Source organism: Carcharhinus amblyrhynchos, chromosome 23 (assembly GCF_965287045.1).
Source record: "Carcharhinus amblyrhynchos chromosome 23, sCarAmb.v2.hapA, whole genome shotgun sequence".
NCBI classification, from domain to species: domain Eukaryota; kingdom Metazoa; phylum Chordata; class Chondrichthyes; order Carcharhiniformes; family Carcharhinidae; genus Carcharhinus; species Carcharhinus amblyrhynchos.
The window spans coordinates 26,890,123-26,910,453 of NC_137346.1; the positions used below are offsets into that span (position 1 = coordinate 26,890,123).

Consider the following 20,331-nt stretch of genomic DNA (forward strand, 5'->3'; position numbering starts at 1 on the left):
TCCTCAACCCGCCAGATCTATCTTTAACCTGTGCTTTTGCTACGAGATGTAACAAGTTACAAGATTAACAAGCAGAGTTATGCCATGCTACTAAATCCACTAGCTATCACAAACCAATAATGTAATGTTTGTTACTGGTCAATTTCTAAAAGCAAGCTTTTGCATGCTTGTTTTGAAAGTTATTTTTTAAGTTAATTTAAAAAGTATCAGGCCAAGGTAGCAGATCAACATTCAGTAATAATCATCAAAATGTACTTCATAAAAGGATTGTGGTTGACGACAAGGATAAATTTGGTTAAAAGCCAAATATGAACATGACATGTTAATGTTTACAAGTGTACTATGCACCTCAAATAAACTACCTCTACATTTATCTCCCTGTTACCTGTGCGGTGGCTGAAAAGGTCCAAAGTGAAAAAGGATGCTACATCTGACTTCTTTCTTGCTGTCTCCATTACTTTTCTTATCTGACCCTAGTGCTCTCTCTGCGTTTCCACTGCCACTGTTCCCTTCACTGTAATTTGCAGAAGAGTTAACAAGCTCAGGATCATTTATGCATACATCCTTCTACCCTTCACCTATAAAGATGTACATCAAGTGTAAAGATACAAAATCCTACAACTTTTACTGCATTCTGAAACAAATTTCAGTCAAATAACTTAAGTTGTTAAATAAGATTTTGCTTTGGAAAACCAATCTATCATAAAGCCATGACATCTCAGATGTTGGAATGCAGCTTCATTTCCTTACTCAAAGTTGCCAATCTTGAGCATGCATTTCTAAGAGGCATACCAAGGAAGGAGGACAACTGAATCACTGGGCAAATAATCAACTGAAGCTGCATCAGCTCATGACTTGAAGACAGGCACCTTCTCACTGCAGGGAGTGTAGGCCTTAAAGTACAAGATGATTTGTGAAAAGCCAACTTAGCTTTTTTCATGCATGCACAAAAATAGTAATAAGTAATTTGAAAACAGTCAAAAACATTCAAATACCAATTTATGCTGCAACAGTAGGTGCTCCCATACAGAATGAAGGTATAAAATGCATAAAATCTAATTTTCTGGAATTTGTAGTTCAATCTGCTCGGTGCAATGAAATTCATTAGCTCAATGATCAAACTTTTACCACTTGATGGCTGTTACTAATACTAACAGTACACAGATTATTATGTTGATACAATGATTTGCCATGAACACTTGAGCAGCAAAATGTAGTTTTATTCCACATATCAAGAAATAAGGTGATTGATTTTGGGAGGATAAACAATAAAAGGACACATACACTGAAGAGGTGCAGGCAGACTTTGCGGTTCAGCGATACAAATCTACACAGAAGAAAAAATGGCAAAATCCATTGAGAAGGGATATGGCAAATTGGGAAAAACATTTTCCACCAACCCAAGTACAAGATAATGGGAGGAACAAAAGGTGGTGTCCAGGAAAGGAGAATTTTAAAAACAACTCTAGGAAACTTGTTAGGACTTGGCATGCCTTATCCAAGGGAGCATAGAAAATGTAGAATCCACAAACTTCTAAAAGAAATTGAATTTATTTGAAGAAGGCAGCCAATGGAATGGAAACATTTTAAAACCAGCAGCACAGACCTATAGGCTGACTGACCCTCATGATTTGCATGCTTCCATCTCTCCCAAGGAGGCACCAATCTATAGAGTTCCTTAGGCACCCTACAGTATGCATTGACACTGAATTGTTCAACCAGCTGAAACCAACAAGCTTAGCAGCACAATGCACAAACATCTCAGCAAATTGTCCAATCAGGGCAGGACACAGGCTTTCGAACTAGGACCCCAAAGGCCTGATTTCTATCCATCTCAAATTTCTACACCCTTCTATACGACAATTTATTCAGCTATATTTTGAGAGTTTACAGAAACTAATTTTACCACGATTTTCCTTTAAATAGCTGCTTTATCATTGGGAAGATATGATGAGGAACTTCTGGAATACATCAACTATTGTCAGTGATTTGTGAAGTTTGAAAAGTGAATCAAGTGACCTGAAGGGGTATCTGGAAACAGATCCCAGTTTTCAGCTTCAGTATTAGCTTTCCAAGTCCCATTCATGAGCCAATTATCAGTGCTCCTCAAGTGCTGTTGAGCCTGTTGCCTCAGGTGTTTGATTACCAAGTCTGCCAGAGGTGGCAGACTCAGTTTTGAAATTCTATCAGCAAGCAGGTTAAAGAGCTAATTCAGTCTTGAGAGATGATCTTGCCCCCTCTGTCTGCTCATCCAAATCTACCAGAATCAACAGTTGGCCTAATAAAAAGTGGGCACCCACTAAGTGGATAAAGGAACTCATGAGCAGTCCCAAGTCACCAACAGTACATTATCACCATCATTCTGGCTACGCAATGGTTTCAATAGTTTCCACTGATCAGCAACAGTTGTTTGCCTCTTACTCAATTATATTAAGCCTCAAACTCTGGATGTACAGGCGATTGCTCCAAGCCTGTTTCCTCAGGCCCATAACAAATTGGAAGGAATATATGACAACTAAAAACATGCCACCAATACTTTAGATAGCTAAGCCTTTCTCATCAGCACAGAAGAGGCTGAAGTAATGGATATGCAGATGAAAATGGTGAATAAAAATGTCAATCTAGCACAACGCACTTACTTTGCTGCAAGATTAGGAACATTGCAGAGCAGATTTCATTGCCCTATTGAAAAATCAGCTTTTATAAATAACTGAACCATAAGGTAAAGGTTAACTATACAATGGAGGAAATGTAGGCAACTAGTATCGAAAATGCAAAATCAAGTTGGATCCAATAACCCTAAGACCATGTAGGCATGAAGGTGTACCACTATTCTCCAATTTAGGCCTTGAACCAAACAGATACCACTGCAATTAAAAAACGTCTCTCCTTCACCCTCAAATTTCCTTCAGTGGTACCAGGAAATATTCCTTTGAGCCACTGATCATGAATAAAGTCACAAAAATTTTACAAAAACTATTAAGATATTAGAGAATAAAGGAACTATATTTCATTCAAATTCTTATTTATTATCTGAACCACCTCAATCAAATTAACTTGATGAATAACTTTCAACTAAAAGTAACACCAATAACCAAGAATAGCTAATTTGCCTTGATTTACTAACCACTGCATTCAAAAGGGATTAAAATCCTCCTCTCATACAACTAAAATTGGCTGAATAGATTAGATTGAATTTATAACTCAATTTTTATACTGCCATAGAAGTGCAGCTACATTTTTTAAAATTACATTATAATCTAGTACCAAAGAACTGTAGGTATTACTTACCCTAAAGGTTTTGGCTTGTGCGTATCTAACGAATGTAATTGACATCTTTTGTTCTTTTTACTTTTAGGAATTGCGTCAATAGTCTCATTTAGTTTGGACCTAAGAAGAAATTCAGAACTTAACTGCACAGAACATTAACAAAATGGATAAACATCTGCAGCACTGCCCATAAGTAGCCTACGACTAGGATGTTGGATTACACGTCTTATACATTCAGAACTCCTGGTTGGGTTTCACTGGATTGGAGAAGGAAAGAAAGACCAAAATAATTTGTGTCTGCCCTTCTGCATCACCTTTCATTTGATAAACACCAAGACCGGGGCCAGGCTCCAATGTATGCAGCAAAATAACACTAAAAGCAGGCAAGAAGCATTTAAAATCATCGTAATACTCAATTATATAGCAAAGTAGTAATGTCAGGGAAAGGGAACCTATGACCCATGCCACCAAAACATAGGGCATGGCTATCATTTTAGCAGAATTATAAAATTGAACATTTGCTATTGAATAGCTTTAGACACAGCCAAGTCAATTAAAATAGCTTATTAAATTATTGAATATCTAAAATGGACTGACTGTATGCAACCTTTAAAATGTTCTTTTGTGAAGTTGAACTTTTGTCAATGAGTTAAGTTGTTCATTTCAGCCGACATGCTCTTTGCTACAAATTTAGTTACAAATCAGTACTATATTTAACACTTTGGTTTTAATGTTGAAATTATTCTCAACTGGACTAGCTACCTCTACTTCACAGCTCACAGTGACAAAAAAAAATGTACCACTGATTTGAAATATCACTACTGCGCAGCTCCAAGCTCACCACCAATAGATTTATTCAAGCCAAATCCGACAACTAATTTCCAAGTTAGACATGTGCAGGATTAAATGAGGTTTAGTTGTAATTAACGTATTCGGGAGTGATAAGTACACACTTTTCAGTTTAATAAGTTTTAAAATTGTTGTTTGGGGAACAATCACTTCAATTTAAATATCCACATTTACTAGTTAAACCCAAAATTCCCTGTGGAATCAAAAGTCTCTTGTTCCCTTTTCAATCAAGTTATTACAAGGTACGGCATATATATTAAACAATTCATTCTCTAAACAGGTAGTTGAAATCTGATTGATGGTCAAGACAACTATTCAGACAACCTTTCCCAAATTGAGCAACATGGGCAAGGGCAGTATGCACAACATAGCACATTTAGTTATTATAAACATTTCTGTTCAGGAGCAACTTTATTCAACATTTCAGTACAGTCAGGAAACAATCACAATAGATAAATGATTTAGCAAAATTGGCTTTAAAAATCTAATCTAAAATAATTCACTTACCCATGCACATAAAATAACGTGAACAACTTTTTTGCATCAGTCATGCAGGCACGAGTTACCGAAAGAACTCCTGTGGGCCCAACCGAGAGTGGCTCCAAGGCTGGATTGCCAGATTCTACAAGCTGAGAGAAAAGACGCTCCACGCTGCGCCGACATCCAACACATGGAACAAGCTGAGAAAGTGCACTGAAGACTTCACGGGATGTTACCATCATAGCAATGTTAAGATCTTGCTGCTTGAGCATGCCATGTTGCTGAAACAAAATGATTTGAACTTTCATTCTGTGATACGTAAACATACTAAAAATGTTTAGAATTACAAATGTAGGATATCTTGATAATGACAAACCCTTGTTGGAAAAACTACAGCTGATCTTAATAACTCACCTTTAAATACAGCAGTTTAATACAATCCATAAAGGCTTCTTCGAAGTAAGTAGCTGCACTTTTCAAAATGCAATTTTCTTTGCATTAAGATGCTTGCACTGTCATCTACCAAATTTAATTTTAACATGCACTACAGATTCTAGATTCCTGCTTTTGCTTTCGGCTAGAATCAAAACTAGTAATCTGAATAAAATGAAATATTTAGAATTACTTAAAGAATGATTCAAGTATGAAAGAACTGGTAAGCAATGGACTGACCAGCTTTTTGCATTTTATTTCTTTCATGGGATGGGAAAATTGCTGACAACACAACTATTTGTTGCCCTTGAGGTGATGTTTCTTTCAACAGCTGCAGTCCATATGGCATAGATAGACCCATAATGTTATTTCACAGAATTCCTACAGTGCAGAAGGAGGCCGTTGGCCCATCAAGCCCGCACCGACAACAATGTCAACAAGGCCCTACTCCACTCACCGCATGTAAGTTTACCCTGCAAACATTCCTAATACTCAGGATTAGTGGGCCAGTAAGCCTTTCAATCCTGCCCTGCCATTCAAATTAAGTTTTTAAGTTACATTTTTATGTTTAATTTTTAGTTTTTCAAGTAGGCTTACATAAACGCTACAATGAAGTTAGTGAAAATCCCCAAGTTGCCACACCCTGATGGCTTCTCATATACACTGAGGAAGAATTAAGCATGGCCAATGCACCCAACCAGCACATCTTTTGAACAATCATGGCTGATCCATGGCCTCAATTCCCTTTCTGTGCCATTTCCTTATAGCCCTCGATGTAAGGAATATTTATCCACCTCCACTTTAAATACTTCTAATGATCCAGCTTCCACCACCCTTGAGGGCAGAGAATTCCAGAGATTCTCCACAGAGAAGAAATTTCTACACACCCCAGTATCAAATCCTGAACAGTAAAGAAATTAAGGATGATGGTGAGCAGACAGGCAAGTGGAGCTGAGTCCACAAAAAGATCAGCCATGATCTTATTGAAAGATGGAGCAGGCTCGAGGGGCCAGATGGACGACTCCTGCTCCTAGTTCTTATGTTCTTATTACTTTGCCTTGTAGCTATGTCCCCTGGCTCAAGACACTCCCACTAATGAAAGCATCTCACCATCTATCCAGTCAAGCCCTCAGGAATTTATATATTTGAATAAGGTCACCCCTCACTCTTCCAAAGAGAGCAGATCTAGACTATTTAACTCTTTTCAGACCCCTTCATCCCAGTAGTTAAACCTGGTGAATCTCCTTTGGACTGCCTCCAATGTTACAATATCCTTTTTTAGGTAAGGGGACAAAAACTGCACGCAGTATTCCAGGTAAGGCCTCACCTGTACAATTGCAACAAAACCACCTTATTTTTAAACTCAAACCCCACTGCTATAAAGGCTAAACCATTACTGCACTTTTTATGATTCATGCACAATAACATCTAGATCCCTGTATTTCACTCACTTGCAGTCTCTCTCCATTTAGATGATACTCTTGCTTTGTGATTCCTCCTACCAAAGCACATGACCCCACATCCCTGTATTAAACTTCATTTGCCAGGTTTTCACCCAGTCACCCAAGCTCTCTGTAACCCATCGCAGAATCACAATATCCTCATTATAACATGCACTTCCACCTATCTTTATATCATTGGCAAATTTGGAAATCTTATATCCTGTCCCTTCATCCAGGTCATTAACGTAAAGTGAACAATTGCAGGCTAAGAACTGATCCCTATGGTTACATCTTTTCATGGTGAAAAAGGACCCATTTATTCTTAAGACTGGTAAGGTAAAGTAAGGGCAGAGGAGAATTTGCCACATATGTTTAGCATCAACAAGGAAGATGGCATTACTGTATCTAATCAAGCGTCACTAGGGAAATATTTAGAGGACAGTGACCTACTAATGCAAGTTTTAGCTAGGCTATAGAAAGGAACAAGGAGCAATCCAGAGTAAGATTGAGAGTGCGCCATTTGCGATAACAAGAACATTGATCTGGCCCAGATAAATTGGAAACAAAAGCAAAACAGTAACAATGGTCTGCTTTTAAAAAAATAGCTTGGGACAGTCAAGATACAGGTCATGGGGGACGATCGGAAGAACAATTCGAGTTCCCTAAATGAAGGGAGATAGTGAGCAAGATAAAGCAGGTAAAGTATGCATATGACAGGAAAGTTAAGTAGACAAAACACTGAAAATTCAGGAGAAGTAAAAATGTACGAGAAGACGCTGGGAGATAAAAGAACATAAGAACATAAGAAATAGGAGCAGGAGTAGGCCATCTAGCCCTTCGAGCCTGCCCCGCCATTCAATAAGATCATGGCTGATCTGTTGTGGCTCAGTTCCACTTTCCCGCCCTCTCCCCATAACCCTTAATCCCCTCTCTTATCAAGAACCCATCAACCCGCTTCTTAAAAATATTTAGCGAGGCAGCCTCCACCACTTCAACGGGCAGAGAATTCCAGAGATTCACCACCCTCTGAGTGAAGAAGTTCCTCCTCAACTCCGTTCTAAACCGCCTCCCCTTTATCTTGAGGCTGTGCCCCCTAGTCCTACTGTCTTTTTTGAGCGGGAAGAGTCTCTCCACCTCTATCCTATCCATCCCATTCATCATCTTATACGTCTCAATGAGATCTCCCCTCATTCTTCTAAACTCTAACGAGTACAAGCCTAGTTTATTCAGCCTCTCCTCATAGCTCAATCCCCTCAACTCCGGTATCAGCCTAGTAAACCTCCTCTGCACTCCCTCCAGGGCCAAAATATCCTTGCGCAGGTGCGGCGCCCAAAACTGCACACAGTACTCCAGCTGCGGCCTCACCAATGCCCTATACAGCTGCAGCAAGACCTCCCTACTTTTATATTCAATCCCCCTCGCTATGAAGGCCAGCATCCCATTTGCCTTCCTGACCACCTGCTGCACCTGCAAGCTGGGTTTTTGCGACTCATGCACAAGGACCCCGAGGTCCCTCTGCACCGTCGCCTGCTGCAGTTTTTCGCCCCGTAAGTAATAGTCCTTCCTACCATTCTTCCTACCAAAGTGGACCACCTCACACTTGCCAACATTAAATTCCATTTGCCATTTCCTGGCCCATTCGCCCAGCCTATCTAGATCCTTCTGCAGACTCTCCACACCCTCCGCACAATTTGCCTTTCCCCCAATCTTGGTGTCATCAGCAAATTTCGACACCCTGCACTCGGTTCCCTCCTCCAGATCATCTATATAAATGGTAAATAGCTGAGGCCCCAGCACCGACCCCTGGGGCACCCCACTAGTCACCAACCGCCAATCCGAATAGCACCCATTGACCCCCACTCTCTGCCTCCTATTTGACAACCAATCCTCTATCCACGCTAACACCCTACCCCCAACTCCATGTCCCCTGACCTTCTGCAATAACCTCTTGTGAGGTACCTTGTCAAACGCCTTCTGAAAATCCAGAAAGACCACATCCACCGGCTCTCCTCTATCCACTGCCCTAGACACATCCTCATAGAACTCCAGTAAATTTGTCAGACACGACTTCCCTTTAATGAAACCGTGTTGCGTCCGCCCTATCAAGCAATTCCCTTCAAGATGCCTCGCAATTTCCTCCTTAATGACGGATTCTAACATTTTACCTACCACAGACGTTAAACTAACCGGCCTATAATTCCCCGCCTTTTGCCTGGCACCCTTCTTAAACAACGGCGTAACATTAGCCGTTTTCCAATCATCCGGCACTTCCCCGGAATCCAGCGACGTCTGGAAAATAACCACCAAGGCATCCACTATCACCTCCGCCATTTCTTTCAGAACCCTCGGATGCATTCCATCCGGTCCTGGGGACTTGTCCACAATCAGCCCCTCCAGTCTGTCGAGCACCACCTCTCTAGTAACAGTAATGTCATTAAGACCCTCCATTCCTACCACCTTTCCATCGCTAACACCCGGCAAATTATTCACGTCCTCCTCCGTGAAGACAGAAACAAAAAAGTTATTCAAGACCTTAGCCATATCCCCATCCCCTACCACTAGCTCCCCTTTCTCATCCTCTAAAGGACCAACGTTCACCCTAGCCAGCCTCTTCCTTTTTATATATTTATAAAAACTCTTGCTATCCTTTTTTATATTAAGTGCTAGCCCAGCCTCATAGCTTCTCCTACCCTCCTTTATCAACTTCTTTGTCAAACATTTTAATCAGCATAAAGAGTTTTTTAAAAATGAGGACAATTCAGGATAGAAAAGAGAATTTAAGCACGGTGGCCTGGCTGAGGTACGAAGTTACATAACATGGTTTTACCAAGGGAGATGTTGCAAAAACCAATGGGAGAGATGAACAAGACACTCAGTGGGCTCAAATTTAATGAATACAAGGTATTAGAAAGGTTGGCCAAGTTAAGTGACTAGGACTGGAGGAAACAGCCAAGAATACTGATGGAAGGGTGGAAATTGCAAAGGTGCTGACCATTATCTTCCAATACCTTAGGATACATAGGTTGTGCCAGAGGAGAGTTGTAAATATGACACCCTTGTTCAATGAAAAAGTGTCAAGATAAGCCAAGCAACTAGAAGCTAGTCAGTTTAGCCTTGGTGGTCAGAAAACTTTTTAGAAACAATTAGGGACAAAATTAATCATCTCTTGGAAAATGTGGATTATGGAAAGCCAGTATGAATTTTAGGGCAAATAAAAGTTTTTAGATGCTGTAACAGAAAGATTTGACAGCAGTGCTATGTGGACTTTAAAAGACATTGGTCACACGAGGACCGTATCATGAAATTACGGAAAAAAGGGACAGCAGCAAGTAATATGGATACAAAATTGGCCGAGCGACAAAGGGACAACAATAGTAACATCTGTCCTTTGGACTGGAGGAAGTCTACTACTTCAAATGGGCACAACGAGCAAGAACACAAACTCATTCAATTCAGGTCAGTTGGTGAGATGCAAGAGATGCAAGTCTCAATAAATAAAACCAAATAAGTTCAGTGTATTTCTTAATCTGATTCACATGAGACCAAAAGCATATTCAGCCTGCTCATCATGACAGGGTGTTGTAAAGGATCAGAATTAAATTGGTCTGAAATTTGATTGTTGCTAGTCTGTACAGTCATTGGAAAACAGCTTCATTGTTCAAATTCTATCACTAATGCCAAATCCACCTGACAGACTATTTAGAGTAAAAAGTCTGACAACACCAGGTTTTAGTCTTGGACTAAAACCTGGTGTTGTCAGACTTTTTACTGTGTTTACGCCAGTCCAACGCCGGCATACCCACATCAAGACTATTTAGAGACATCAATGGACATGCACTGGACACTATCCAGTTCTGATTAAAAGGGGTCACATTATGTTAGACCAATTAGGATCTTGCGATCAAATAGCTAAATATTGGGCAGTACGGACAAAATTCTCAACATAAGACATAGGATTATTTTATGAGTGTTACCAGTGCCTGGAAGAATACGCAATGCAAACCAGAAATTTGCAATATGAAAAGGGCACATAATTTACATCTTCTGATCTTATTGACTTTTAATCAAATAGCTGTTCATCAAGTTTTTCAGCTCAAGAACTTCCTGACCTGCCAACCTTTAAGCTTTTTGCCTTAGAATTTAGAATTTCAGATTTTCAAACATTTTTGATAGATTATCCTTGCTGTGTTGAATACTAAAACCTGTTCGTATAAAAATGGTAACAAAATTACATACAATATTTCAAAGTTAGCACATTATATATGTTTCAATGCGGTAACTATATGCTTAAGTTCAACGTTGTGTATTTGCCAATATGGTGTACTTTGAATGCTACCTTTCATTATTGCTACAAAACAATGAACATTAGTCTTGGAATGCTTTCTAAAACTTTAGAAGATTACCCATTCCACAAAGGCAATAAGAACATAAGAAAAAGGAGGAGTAGGCCATCTAGCCCCTTGAGCCTGCCCCGCCATTCAATAAGATCATGGCTGATCTGATAGCGGTTCAGTTCCACTTACCCACCTGCTCCCCATAACCCTTAATTCCCTTATTGATCAGAAATCTACCTGTGACATAAACACATTTAACAAGGTAGCCTCCACTGCTTCAATGGGCAGAGAATTCCTAAGATTCACTACCCTCAAAGTTCCTCCTCAACTCTATTCTAAATTGACTCTGCCTTATTTTGAGACTGTGCCCTTTAGTTCTTGTTTCCTTTCCAAGTGGAAATACTCTCCCTGCCTCTACCCTGTCTAGCCCCTTCATTATCTTATCTGTCTCTATAAGATCCCCCCCCCCCTCAGCATTCTAAACTCTGAGTACAGGCCCAATCTACTCAACCTCTCCTCATAAGCTAACCCCCTCATCTCCGGTATCAACCTGGAGAACCTTCTCTACATTCCCGCCAAGGCCAAAACATCCTTTCGCAAATAAGGGGACCAAAACTGCACACAGTACTCCAGCTGCAGCCTCACCAGTACCTTGTACAATTGCAGCAAGACCTCCCTGCTTTTACACTCCGTCCCCCTCACAATAAAAGGCCAACATCCCATTTGCCTTCTTGATCACCTGCAAACTGAGTCTTTGCATTCATGCACAAGGACCCCCAGGTCCCTCTGCACAATAGCATGTTGAAGTTTTCACCATTTAGTAGTCCATTTTACTATTATTCCTTCCAAAGTGGATAACCTCACATTGCCAACGTTATACTCCATCTGCCAGATCCTCACCAACTCACTTAGCCTATCCAAATCTCTGCAGGCTTTCTGCGTCCTCCATGCAATTCGCTTTCCTACTCATCCTTTGTCTCATCAGCAAACCTTGTTTCCCTACACTTGGTCCTCTCCTCCAGATGGCTTATGTATATGGTAAACAGTTGAGGCCCCAGCACAGATGCATGCCACTAGTCACCAACTGCCAACCAGAAAGGCACCCATCTATTCCAACTCTCTGCTTCCTGTTAGCTAGCCAATCCTCAACCCTGGCTGACACTTTACCCCCAACTCTGTGTACCTTAATCTTTTGCAGCAACCTTTCGAGAGACATCTTATCAAACACCTGGACATCTAAAAACACCACACCTACCAGTTCCCCTCTGTCAACCGCACTTGTTAAATTTTCATAAAAATCCACTAAATTCATCAAACACAAATTTGGCAGTTATTGCATTAATTCCATTAGCCTTTTCTTTAAATTCTTACTGTACCAAGTCACAGATGCTTTCATATCAGGCCCATTTAACAAGTTTATTTGGTTTCTGCATCCAGGCAACCCTGAAGCAAGGAACTGAATAACAACTCTTTAGTAGACCCACTCAACCCTTTTCCCTGTGTGACAGCTCATACAAGTACATTTTTTCTATAGTCAAATGGTTAAGTTAAAATTTAAGGTTTTACCATAAGACGTGAATATAGACATAATAATTACAATATTTTATATTGAGTACAAAACTGATACTGAGGTACATTTTTTCTGCTTACCTGAACAAATTGTTTCAGTTGTGCACCATTGATCTGGTGACCATCAAGGTTCAGCATATTATCAGAGAACTCCATTACCATCTGTAGGGAAAATGCAACTCAGTTAGTGGTCATAGTAAAAGGGACTGAGTGAAATGAACAAAGCAGCTAAAAGCAACTGCTAGGATTTTTCTGATTATCTGGCTAAAAAGCTCAAGTTCCACAACTCTGCCAAAGAATATAAAAACGTTTAATAGTACAGAACTTACATTACATCTTCAGTGTTTTAAAAAAGGTTTCTTTAAAAAAAAAATCAATGGTTTTCCAACTCCTAGTCCATTAACTTCATCAGATAACCACATGCAAGTTTTTCATCTGATTTTTTTAAAACCACAATTGTCAAAATATAGATTATCCTATTCAGAGAAAATGTTTGATTTTAAGAATTCCTGGCTTTGCATTTACATCATACGTAAAACTAATAGACATCCTGTGAGAAACTACACATTTGCAATTGTCAATAAAGTTCAGTAAACCTGACTAGAATGTAATCAATTTTATTGATCTTACATGGCTAAATTTGCCAAAACAAGAATGTCACCTAAATCAGACCTTATACAAGATTTAACATTTTAAAATATTTAATCTAGAAAGAGCCAAGAAAAGCTGTGATTATTACAATAAATAACATACTTAAATTACATATTTTTAGAAGCCCCTGAAACCTATTCCAATGTGGTAAGGCACCATTAGAATCAAATGCATTGCAGTTCTTTTTGAACATTGGTTGTTCACTCTGAATGTTCTCCCCATGCCCAGGAGCTTGTTCCCATTCTCAACACAATGTGTAGAGTTATTCTGGCTGCCAAGACCAACTAAATTAGAAGTACATAATCAATCATAAAACAGGCAAGTTTCATCAAGAGAGAGAGACAGAAGGTGGCTCAAGTCCAGGGCAACTTTCTGATTAGTGCCCATCCCATCCATGTAGGTTTTCCCTGTCTTCCACCTTCAACTCCACCCCCATCATCCTCAACTTGTTCTTTGTTTTTCCAATATCACCTAAAAACTACATTCGCAGCTGCTAGTACAAAACAGGCCAACAATCAGAATGATTTCTGGGGTGGCAGAACTGTCCAATGAGGAGATTGTGGAAAGTGAACGAGTGTGATCTCAGTAAAGCATAAAGTCCTTCCAGGGCTGAAGCTAGGTGCAGGAAGAACACTCCCACTGGCTGGGAAGTCTAGAACCAGGGTGGGATGGGGAGAAACAGTCCTAGAAGTAGTAGTAGTCAATTTAAAACTGACATGAAGAGGAATTTCTTCATTCAGGGAGTTGTTAAGTCTTTGGAACTCTCTACCTCAGAGGGCAGTGAAGGTTCAGTCATCAAGAGAGCAATTTCTAGATATTAAAAGACATTAACGGAAATGGACAGTGCAGGGAAATGACAGAGGTAGAAGATCAGCCTGATCTAATTGAAATGCACAGCAGATTGGAGCAGTTGAATGGCTGGTTCCTATAATTTTTGGACGAGTTGACCCAAGGGTGACACAAAGTAGTAAGAGTACTTGTACAGTGTTAACTGGGATACCAGTGTTCAGTGCTTGGATCCCTTCTTTACTTGCACAAAGTGCCTGAAGACTCAAATCAATACACCCTGTAAAATTTGCAGATGGTGGAGGCTGAGAATAATATAGTTAGTATTTTTTCAACATCATTAGGAAAGGAATGAAATTGGGAGAAAGGAAGATAAAGTGAAAACTGTATTACCAAAAAATAGCAGGATACAGAGAGTATAAATGAGTTTTAAAAAGGCATTGGTTTCTGATCCTTCAAAAGCCCAAAGTTTAAAAGTGTTTAAATTTCTTCATGGCTGCTCCAATCCTACAGCCCCAAACTATGTTCTTCAAACTCTGCCCTGCTGTGCATGCTTCCTTTATATCATTTCATTGGTGACCATGCTTTCAGCTACCAAGGCATTATGCTTTCCTATCTTAAACTACTTTATCACTTGGAGTAACAGTGGAAAGAGTGTTTAGCACTGCTGCTTGTGTCAGGGACCCAGGTTTAATTCCGGCCTCAGGTGACTATGGAATTTACACATTCCTACGGGTGCTCCGGGTTCCACCCACAGTCCAAAGATATGCAATTTAGGTGGATTGGCTATTCTAATTTGTCCTTTGTGTAGGTTAGTTAAATTAGTTATGATGGATGTTTGCAGAAAGGAGGCAGATAGAATGCTTTTTAGAAAATTGATGCAGACCCAATATATCAAATGGCCTTCTTCTGCACTATAGTAATTTTATGATTTAACTCTCTAACCTGCTTTAAAACAAGCTTCAGTCGCCCCAATTAACATCTTTGGCTTAGCTACTCACTTTTATCCCTGTGCTTTTCTGAAGTGGAACTGGGGTGGGGGGCGTATGGTGAAATCTTAGAGATCCAAGTCAGTTGTATTGCAGAGACTTCACCTTACTTGTAATGCTCTCAAGAGTTCTGACATTGAGGAATATTCACATGATCGCCATTCAATTCATAACTGTGCAGATATCCTTCCATCCCACTTCTACGTTACTTGTGTAGTTTTAAAGTTGAGGAAGCCCTCGTGCTGTTTGGTTTCTGAGATCGTCTTACAAAACAGCTAAGCAGGTTTGCTCACTTCCAAATCTGCACATGTCCATTAATCTTGTGTAGAGAAAACAAACTCACTATTTTCCTTTCAAATATTTCAACCTGCAATTTAATTATAAAAAGATGTTCAAAATCACTTGTCCTAGGTTTGGCCCAGCCCTAAAGGCTTACTACACATTGGCAGCAACCAAGTCAAATTTATTTTGTGCTTTAAAGGTTGGGGCAGCAAGAAAGTCTAATCTTTGTTATGTGCTGTGAAAGTTAAGAAATTACTGTCCTTCCTAAAGGTAGATAACATGCCGACTATTTCTCATAAGTACCAAATTCCTAAGGTGTCAGTTGTATGACTTAGTTGGTTGCCAGGCAAGTTAAATTGTAATGCAAAATCTTTGAACCAGGAAACTGTATTGAACATTCAAATTCTAAATCAATACATATGTACAAAGATGCCCACTTAAGGAATCCACAATTGTGCATATATTGCTCAAGGAATTTTAATAATCAAAGCACCTTATCCAAACGCAAAAAAAGTTGTGCTAACATTGTCACTAAACCCAGAGTGGCAGCAGATTACCACTGCTAAACTGTGCAGACTAAATAATAGAAAATGCAGGAAAAATGCAGCAGATCTAACAGTGTATGTGGAGAAACAGCAGAGTGACTGTTCTTCATAAGTGAAGGAAAATAGAAAAGTAATGGGTTTTATGGAGGAAGAACAGAATGGAAGGGCTCGGATAGGTTAGTGAGCAGGAGATTAAATAACAAAGATTTCATGGAACAAAAGGCAAAGGTAGTCATCATAGTTGCCGTAAAGAAACAAAGCACCGGCCCAGAATGGCTGAATAATGAACAGTTCTGTCCAAAATTAAAATATAGACTGGCACTTGACAAAAACAAAACGGAGGACAGAGTTTATGGCCTAAACTGTTGAACCCAGAAGACTCAGGACAAAAATGAGCAAGAGTAAGGTGGTGAATTAAAAATGGTAGATAGCTGCAAGATTGGGGTCATGCTTGTGGACTCAGTAAAGCTGTTCTGCAAAGAAGTCAACCAGTTTGTATGTTGTCTCCCCAGTGTAAAGGAGATTACACTGTGAGCAGCTAAATACAGTATACTAAACTGAATGTACAATTGTTGTTACACCAGCAAGAACGTTTTGAGTCTTGGACAGTGAGGAACATAAGAACATAAGAACATAAGAAATAGGAGCAGGAGTAGGCCATCTAGCCCTTCGAGCCTGCCCCGCCATTCAATAAGATCATGGCTGATCTGTCGTGGCTCAGTTCCACTTTCCCACCCTCTCCCCATAACCCTCAATCCCTTCTCTTATCAAAAACCCATCAACCCGCTTCTTAAAAATATTTAGCGAGGCAGCCTCCACCACTTCAACGGGCAGAGAATTCCAGAGATTCACCACCCTTTGAGTGAAGAAGTTCCTCCTCAACTCCGTTCTAAACCGCCTCCCCTTTATCCTGAGGCTGTGCCCCCTAGTCCTACTGTCTTTTTTGAGCGGGAAGAGTCTCTCCACCTCTATCCTATCCATCCCATTCATCATCTTATACGTCTCAATGAGATCTCCCCTCATTCTTCTAAACTCTAACGAGTACAAGCCTAGTTTATTCAGCCTCTCCTCATAGCTCAATCCCCTCAACTCCGGTATCAGCCTAGTAAACCTCCTCTGCACTCCCTCCAGGGCCAAAATATCCTTGCGCAGGTGCGGCGCCCAAAACTGCACACAGTACTCCAGCTGCGGCCTCACCAATGCCCTATACAGCTGCAGCAAGACCTCCCTACTTTTATATTCAATCCCCCTCGCTATGAAGGCCAGCATCCCATTCGCCTTCCTGACCACCTGCTGCACCTGCAAGCTGGGTTTTTGCGACTCATGCACAAGGACCCCGAGGTCCCTCTGCACCGTCGCCTGCTGCAGTTTTTCGCCACGTAAGTAATAGTCCTTCCTACCATTCTTCCTACCAAAGTGGACCACCTCACACTTGCCAACATTAAATTCCATTTGCCATTTCCTGGCCCATTCGCCCAGCCTATCTAGATCCTTCTGCAGACTCTCCACACCCTCCGCACAATTTGCCGTTCCCCCAATCTTGGTGTCATCAGCAAATTTCGACACCCTGCACTCGGTTCCCTCCTCCAGATCATCTATATAAATGGTAAATAGCTGAGGCCCCAGCACTGACCCCTGGGGCACCCCACTAGTCACCATCCGCCAATCCGAATAGCACCCATTGACCCCCACTCTCTGCCTCCTATTTGACAACCAATCCTCTATCCACGCTAACACCCTACCCCCAACTCCATGTCCCCTGACCTTCTGCAATAACCTCTTGTGAGGTACCTTGTCAAAGGCCTTCTGAAAATCCAGAAAGACCACATCCACCGGCTCTCCTCTATCCACTGCCCTAGACACATCCTCATAGAACTCCAGTAAATTTGTCAGACACGACTTCCCTTTAATGAAACCGTGTTGCGTCCGCCCTATCAAGCAATTCCCTTCAAGATGCCTTGCAATTTCCTGCTTAATGACAGATTCTAACATTTTACCCACCACAGACGTTAAACTAACCGGCCTATAATTCCCCGCCTTTTGCCTGGCACCCTTCTTAAACAACGGCGTAACATTAGCCATTTTCCAATCTTCCGGCACTTCCCCAGAATCCAGCGACGTCTGGAAAATAACCACCAAGGCATCCACTATCACCTCCGCCATTTCTTTCAGAACCCTCGGATGCATTCCATCCGGTCCTGGGGACTTGTCCACAATCAGCCCCTCCAGTCTGTCGAGCACCACCTCTCTAGTAACAGTAATGTCATTAAGACCCTCCATTCCTACCACCTTTCCATCGCTAACACCCGGCAAATTATTCACGTCCTCCTCCGTGAAGACAGAAACAAAAAAGTTATTCAAGACCTTCGCCATATCCCCATCCCCTACCACTAGCTCCCCTTTCTCATCCTCTAAAGGACCAACGTTCACCCTAGCCAGCCTCTTCCTTTTTATATATTTATAAAAACTCTTGCTATCCTTTTTTATATTAAGTGCTAGCCCAGCCTCATAGCTTCTCCTACCCTCCTTTATCAACTTCTTTGTCAATCTTTGTTGACATTTAAACCTTTCCCAATCCTCTTCTCGCCCACTGCTCTTAGCTACTCTAAATTCCTCCGCTTTTAATTTAACACTTTCCTTCACCTCCTTCGTTATCCACGGCTTATTACCTCTCTTCCTACTGTCCTTTTTAACCATCGGAATAAATTTCTGCTGAGCACCAAGAAAGATCTCCTTAAAGATCCTCCACTGCTCCTCAGCAGACCTACCTTCCAACACATTCCCCCAGTCCACATTCGCCAATTCTTCTCTCATCCTACCATACTCCCCTCTATTCAAACAAAGGACGCGCGTCCGGGAACCCACTTTCTCCTCCTCCATCTGCACCAGAAACTCCACCATACAATGATCACTCTCTCCAAGAGGATCCTTCACCGCAAGGTCCCTAATTCTACCCGCCTCATTACATTATTAGGAAAGAGTAGTTAAAGAAAGATGCATTTGGTGATGGCATCATGCTGGATGTGGTGGAAATGACAGAATGGAATCTCCTCCAGCATGGTGATACTAAATACATCTTCCATTTCTGCCAGCATTTCAAAGAAACCATTCCATCTGAGAAATGCTGATCCATTTTATCCACAACACCTCAGCCCCATCTCAAGCAATCACAGCAACACCTGCTTTTACCTTCTTTCAAACACGCCTTCCAGATGAAGCAACAATGTGTGTGTTACTTTCAATTTATTACAGGGCAAGTATCCAATATCTGTAAATCTCAAAACCAAGCACATCCAAAAATCGCACATTTCTGAACCTCATTGACCTTGTACAGGAAGTATAGTTGTTTACCTGCACTTATACTTTGTGGTTTTTGTGAACGTCAAAAAGAAAATTACAAGTATCTTTTAAATGGCATCCTGTATTACAATAGCCTAGCTATAATTTAGCTATGTGAAATCCAAAAACCAAAATGACCTGAAATCCAGTTGGCCCCCAAGGGTTTCAGGTACTCTACCTGCATACTGTTTGCTGCTCACAATGCAGTCTCCTGTACACTGGAGATCAAATACAGACTGGACGACTCTGTGGGACATCTCCATTCAATCTACAAGCTTAACCTTGACCTTCCAGTTGCATGCCATTTTAATTTACTATCTTGTTCTTGCGTTGACATTTCTATTTTCAGTCTGGTACAACGTTCCAGTAAGCATAAGAACATAGGAGCAGGAGTAGGCCATCTAGCCCTTCGATCCTGCCCCGCCATTCAATAAGGTCATGGCTGATCTGAAATGAATCAGTTCCACTTTCTCCCCATAACCCTTAATTCCTTTGTCTATCAGAAATCTATCTATCCGTGACTTAAATATATTCAACAAGGTAGCTTCCACCACTCAACGGGCAGAGAATTCCAGAGATTCACCACCCTGAGTGAAGAACTGCTTCCTCCCCCCCACCCCCATTTTGAGGCTGTGCCGTCTCGTTCTACCATCCTTACTAAGCGGGAAGACTCTCTCTACCTCTACCCTATCTAGCCCCTTCGTTATCTTGTAAGTCTCTGTAAGATCCCCCCTCAGCCTTCTAAACTCCTAACAAGTACAGACCCAGTCTATTCAACCTCTTCATAAGCTAACCCCCTCATCTCCAGTATCAGCATGGTGAACCTTATAAAGTAAAGCTTAACGCAATCTTGAGGAATAGCACCTCATCTTTTATTAAGCACCTGTCAGCCTGTATTAAAAGAATATTCAACATTAAGTTTGATAGTTCATAGCCTGAAGTTGTTTTCCATTTTAATTCCTTTTGCCACATGCCAGACTGTACATTATTCATGTTTTTGCTTTCAGACAGAGGAATTCATTATTTTGCTATTAATACTTATTCTAGACCAATGCTTTGTGCAGGGAGTGGTAATGGTTGTAAAAACAATGTTATTCAATCTTTCCTGCCCTTTATCCTATCCCAAACATTTCCTCATGTTCTCCTCCAGCCCGTTCAACGGCATTGAACCTCTCATTTCTACCTCTTTACAGTTCTGTAATCATATTAATCATGAAACATTAACTCTTGTTTTGCTCTCCGGACACTGCCAGTCCTGAATCTTTCCAATGCCCTTGCTACTTTGGAATTAGAAACCGAGCCCCAACATTTCAGAAGTTTCAGGATGCAAGGAGGATCATTGCATTCACCATTAAAGTTCTCA

At 40.8% G+C, this 20,331-nt stretch overlaps 1 protein-coding gene across 4 annotated transcripts in view; it reads right to left on the minus strand.

Moving 5' to 3' along the window:
- Window positions 1–20,331, minus strand: part of ggnbp2 (gametogenetin binding protein 2) — a 56,131-nt gene that overhangs the window by 26,112 nt on the left and 9,688 nt on the right. For all 4 annotated transcript variants that reach the window (XM_080210835.1, XM_080210834.1, XM_080210837.1 and 1 more), the window contains exons 2-4: window positions 12,458–12,538; window positions 4,627–4,880; window positions 3,292–3,390 (exon numbers count right to left, since the gene is read on the minus strand). In XM_080210835.1, the coding sequence (XP_080066961.1) occupies window positions 3,292–3,390; window positions 4,627–4,880; window positions 12,458–12,538 (434 nt within the window). The remainder of the gene's footprint in view (window positions 1–3,291; window positions 3,391–4,626; window positions 4,881–12,457; window positions 12,539–20,331) is intronic.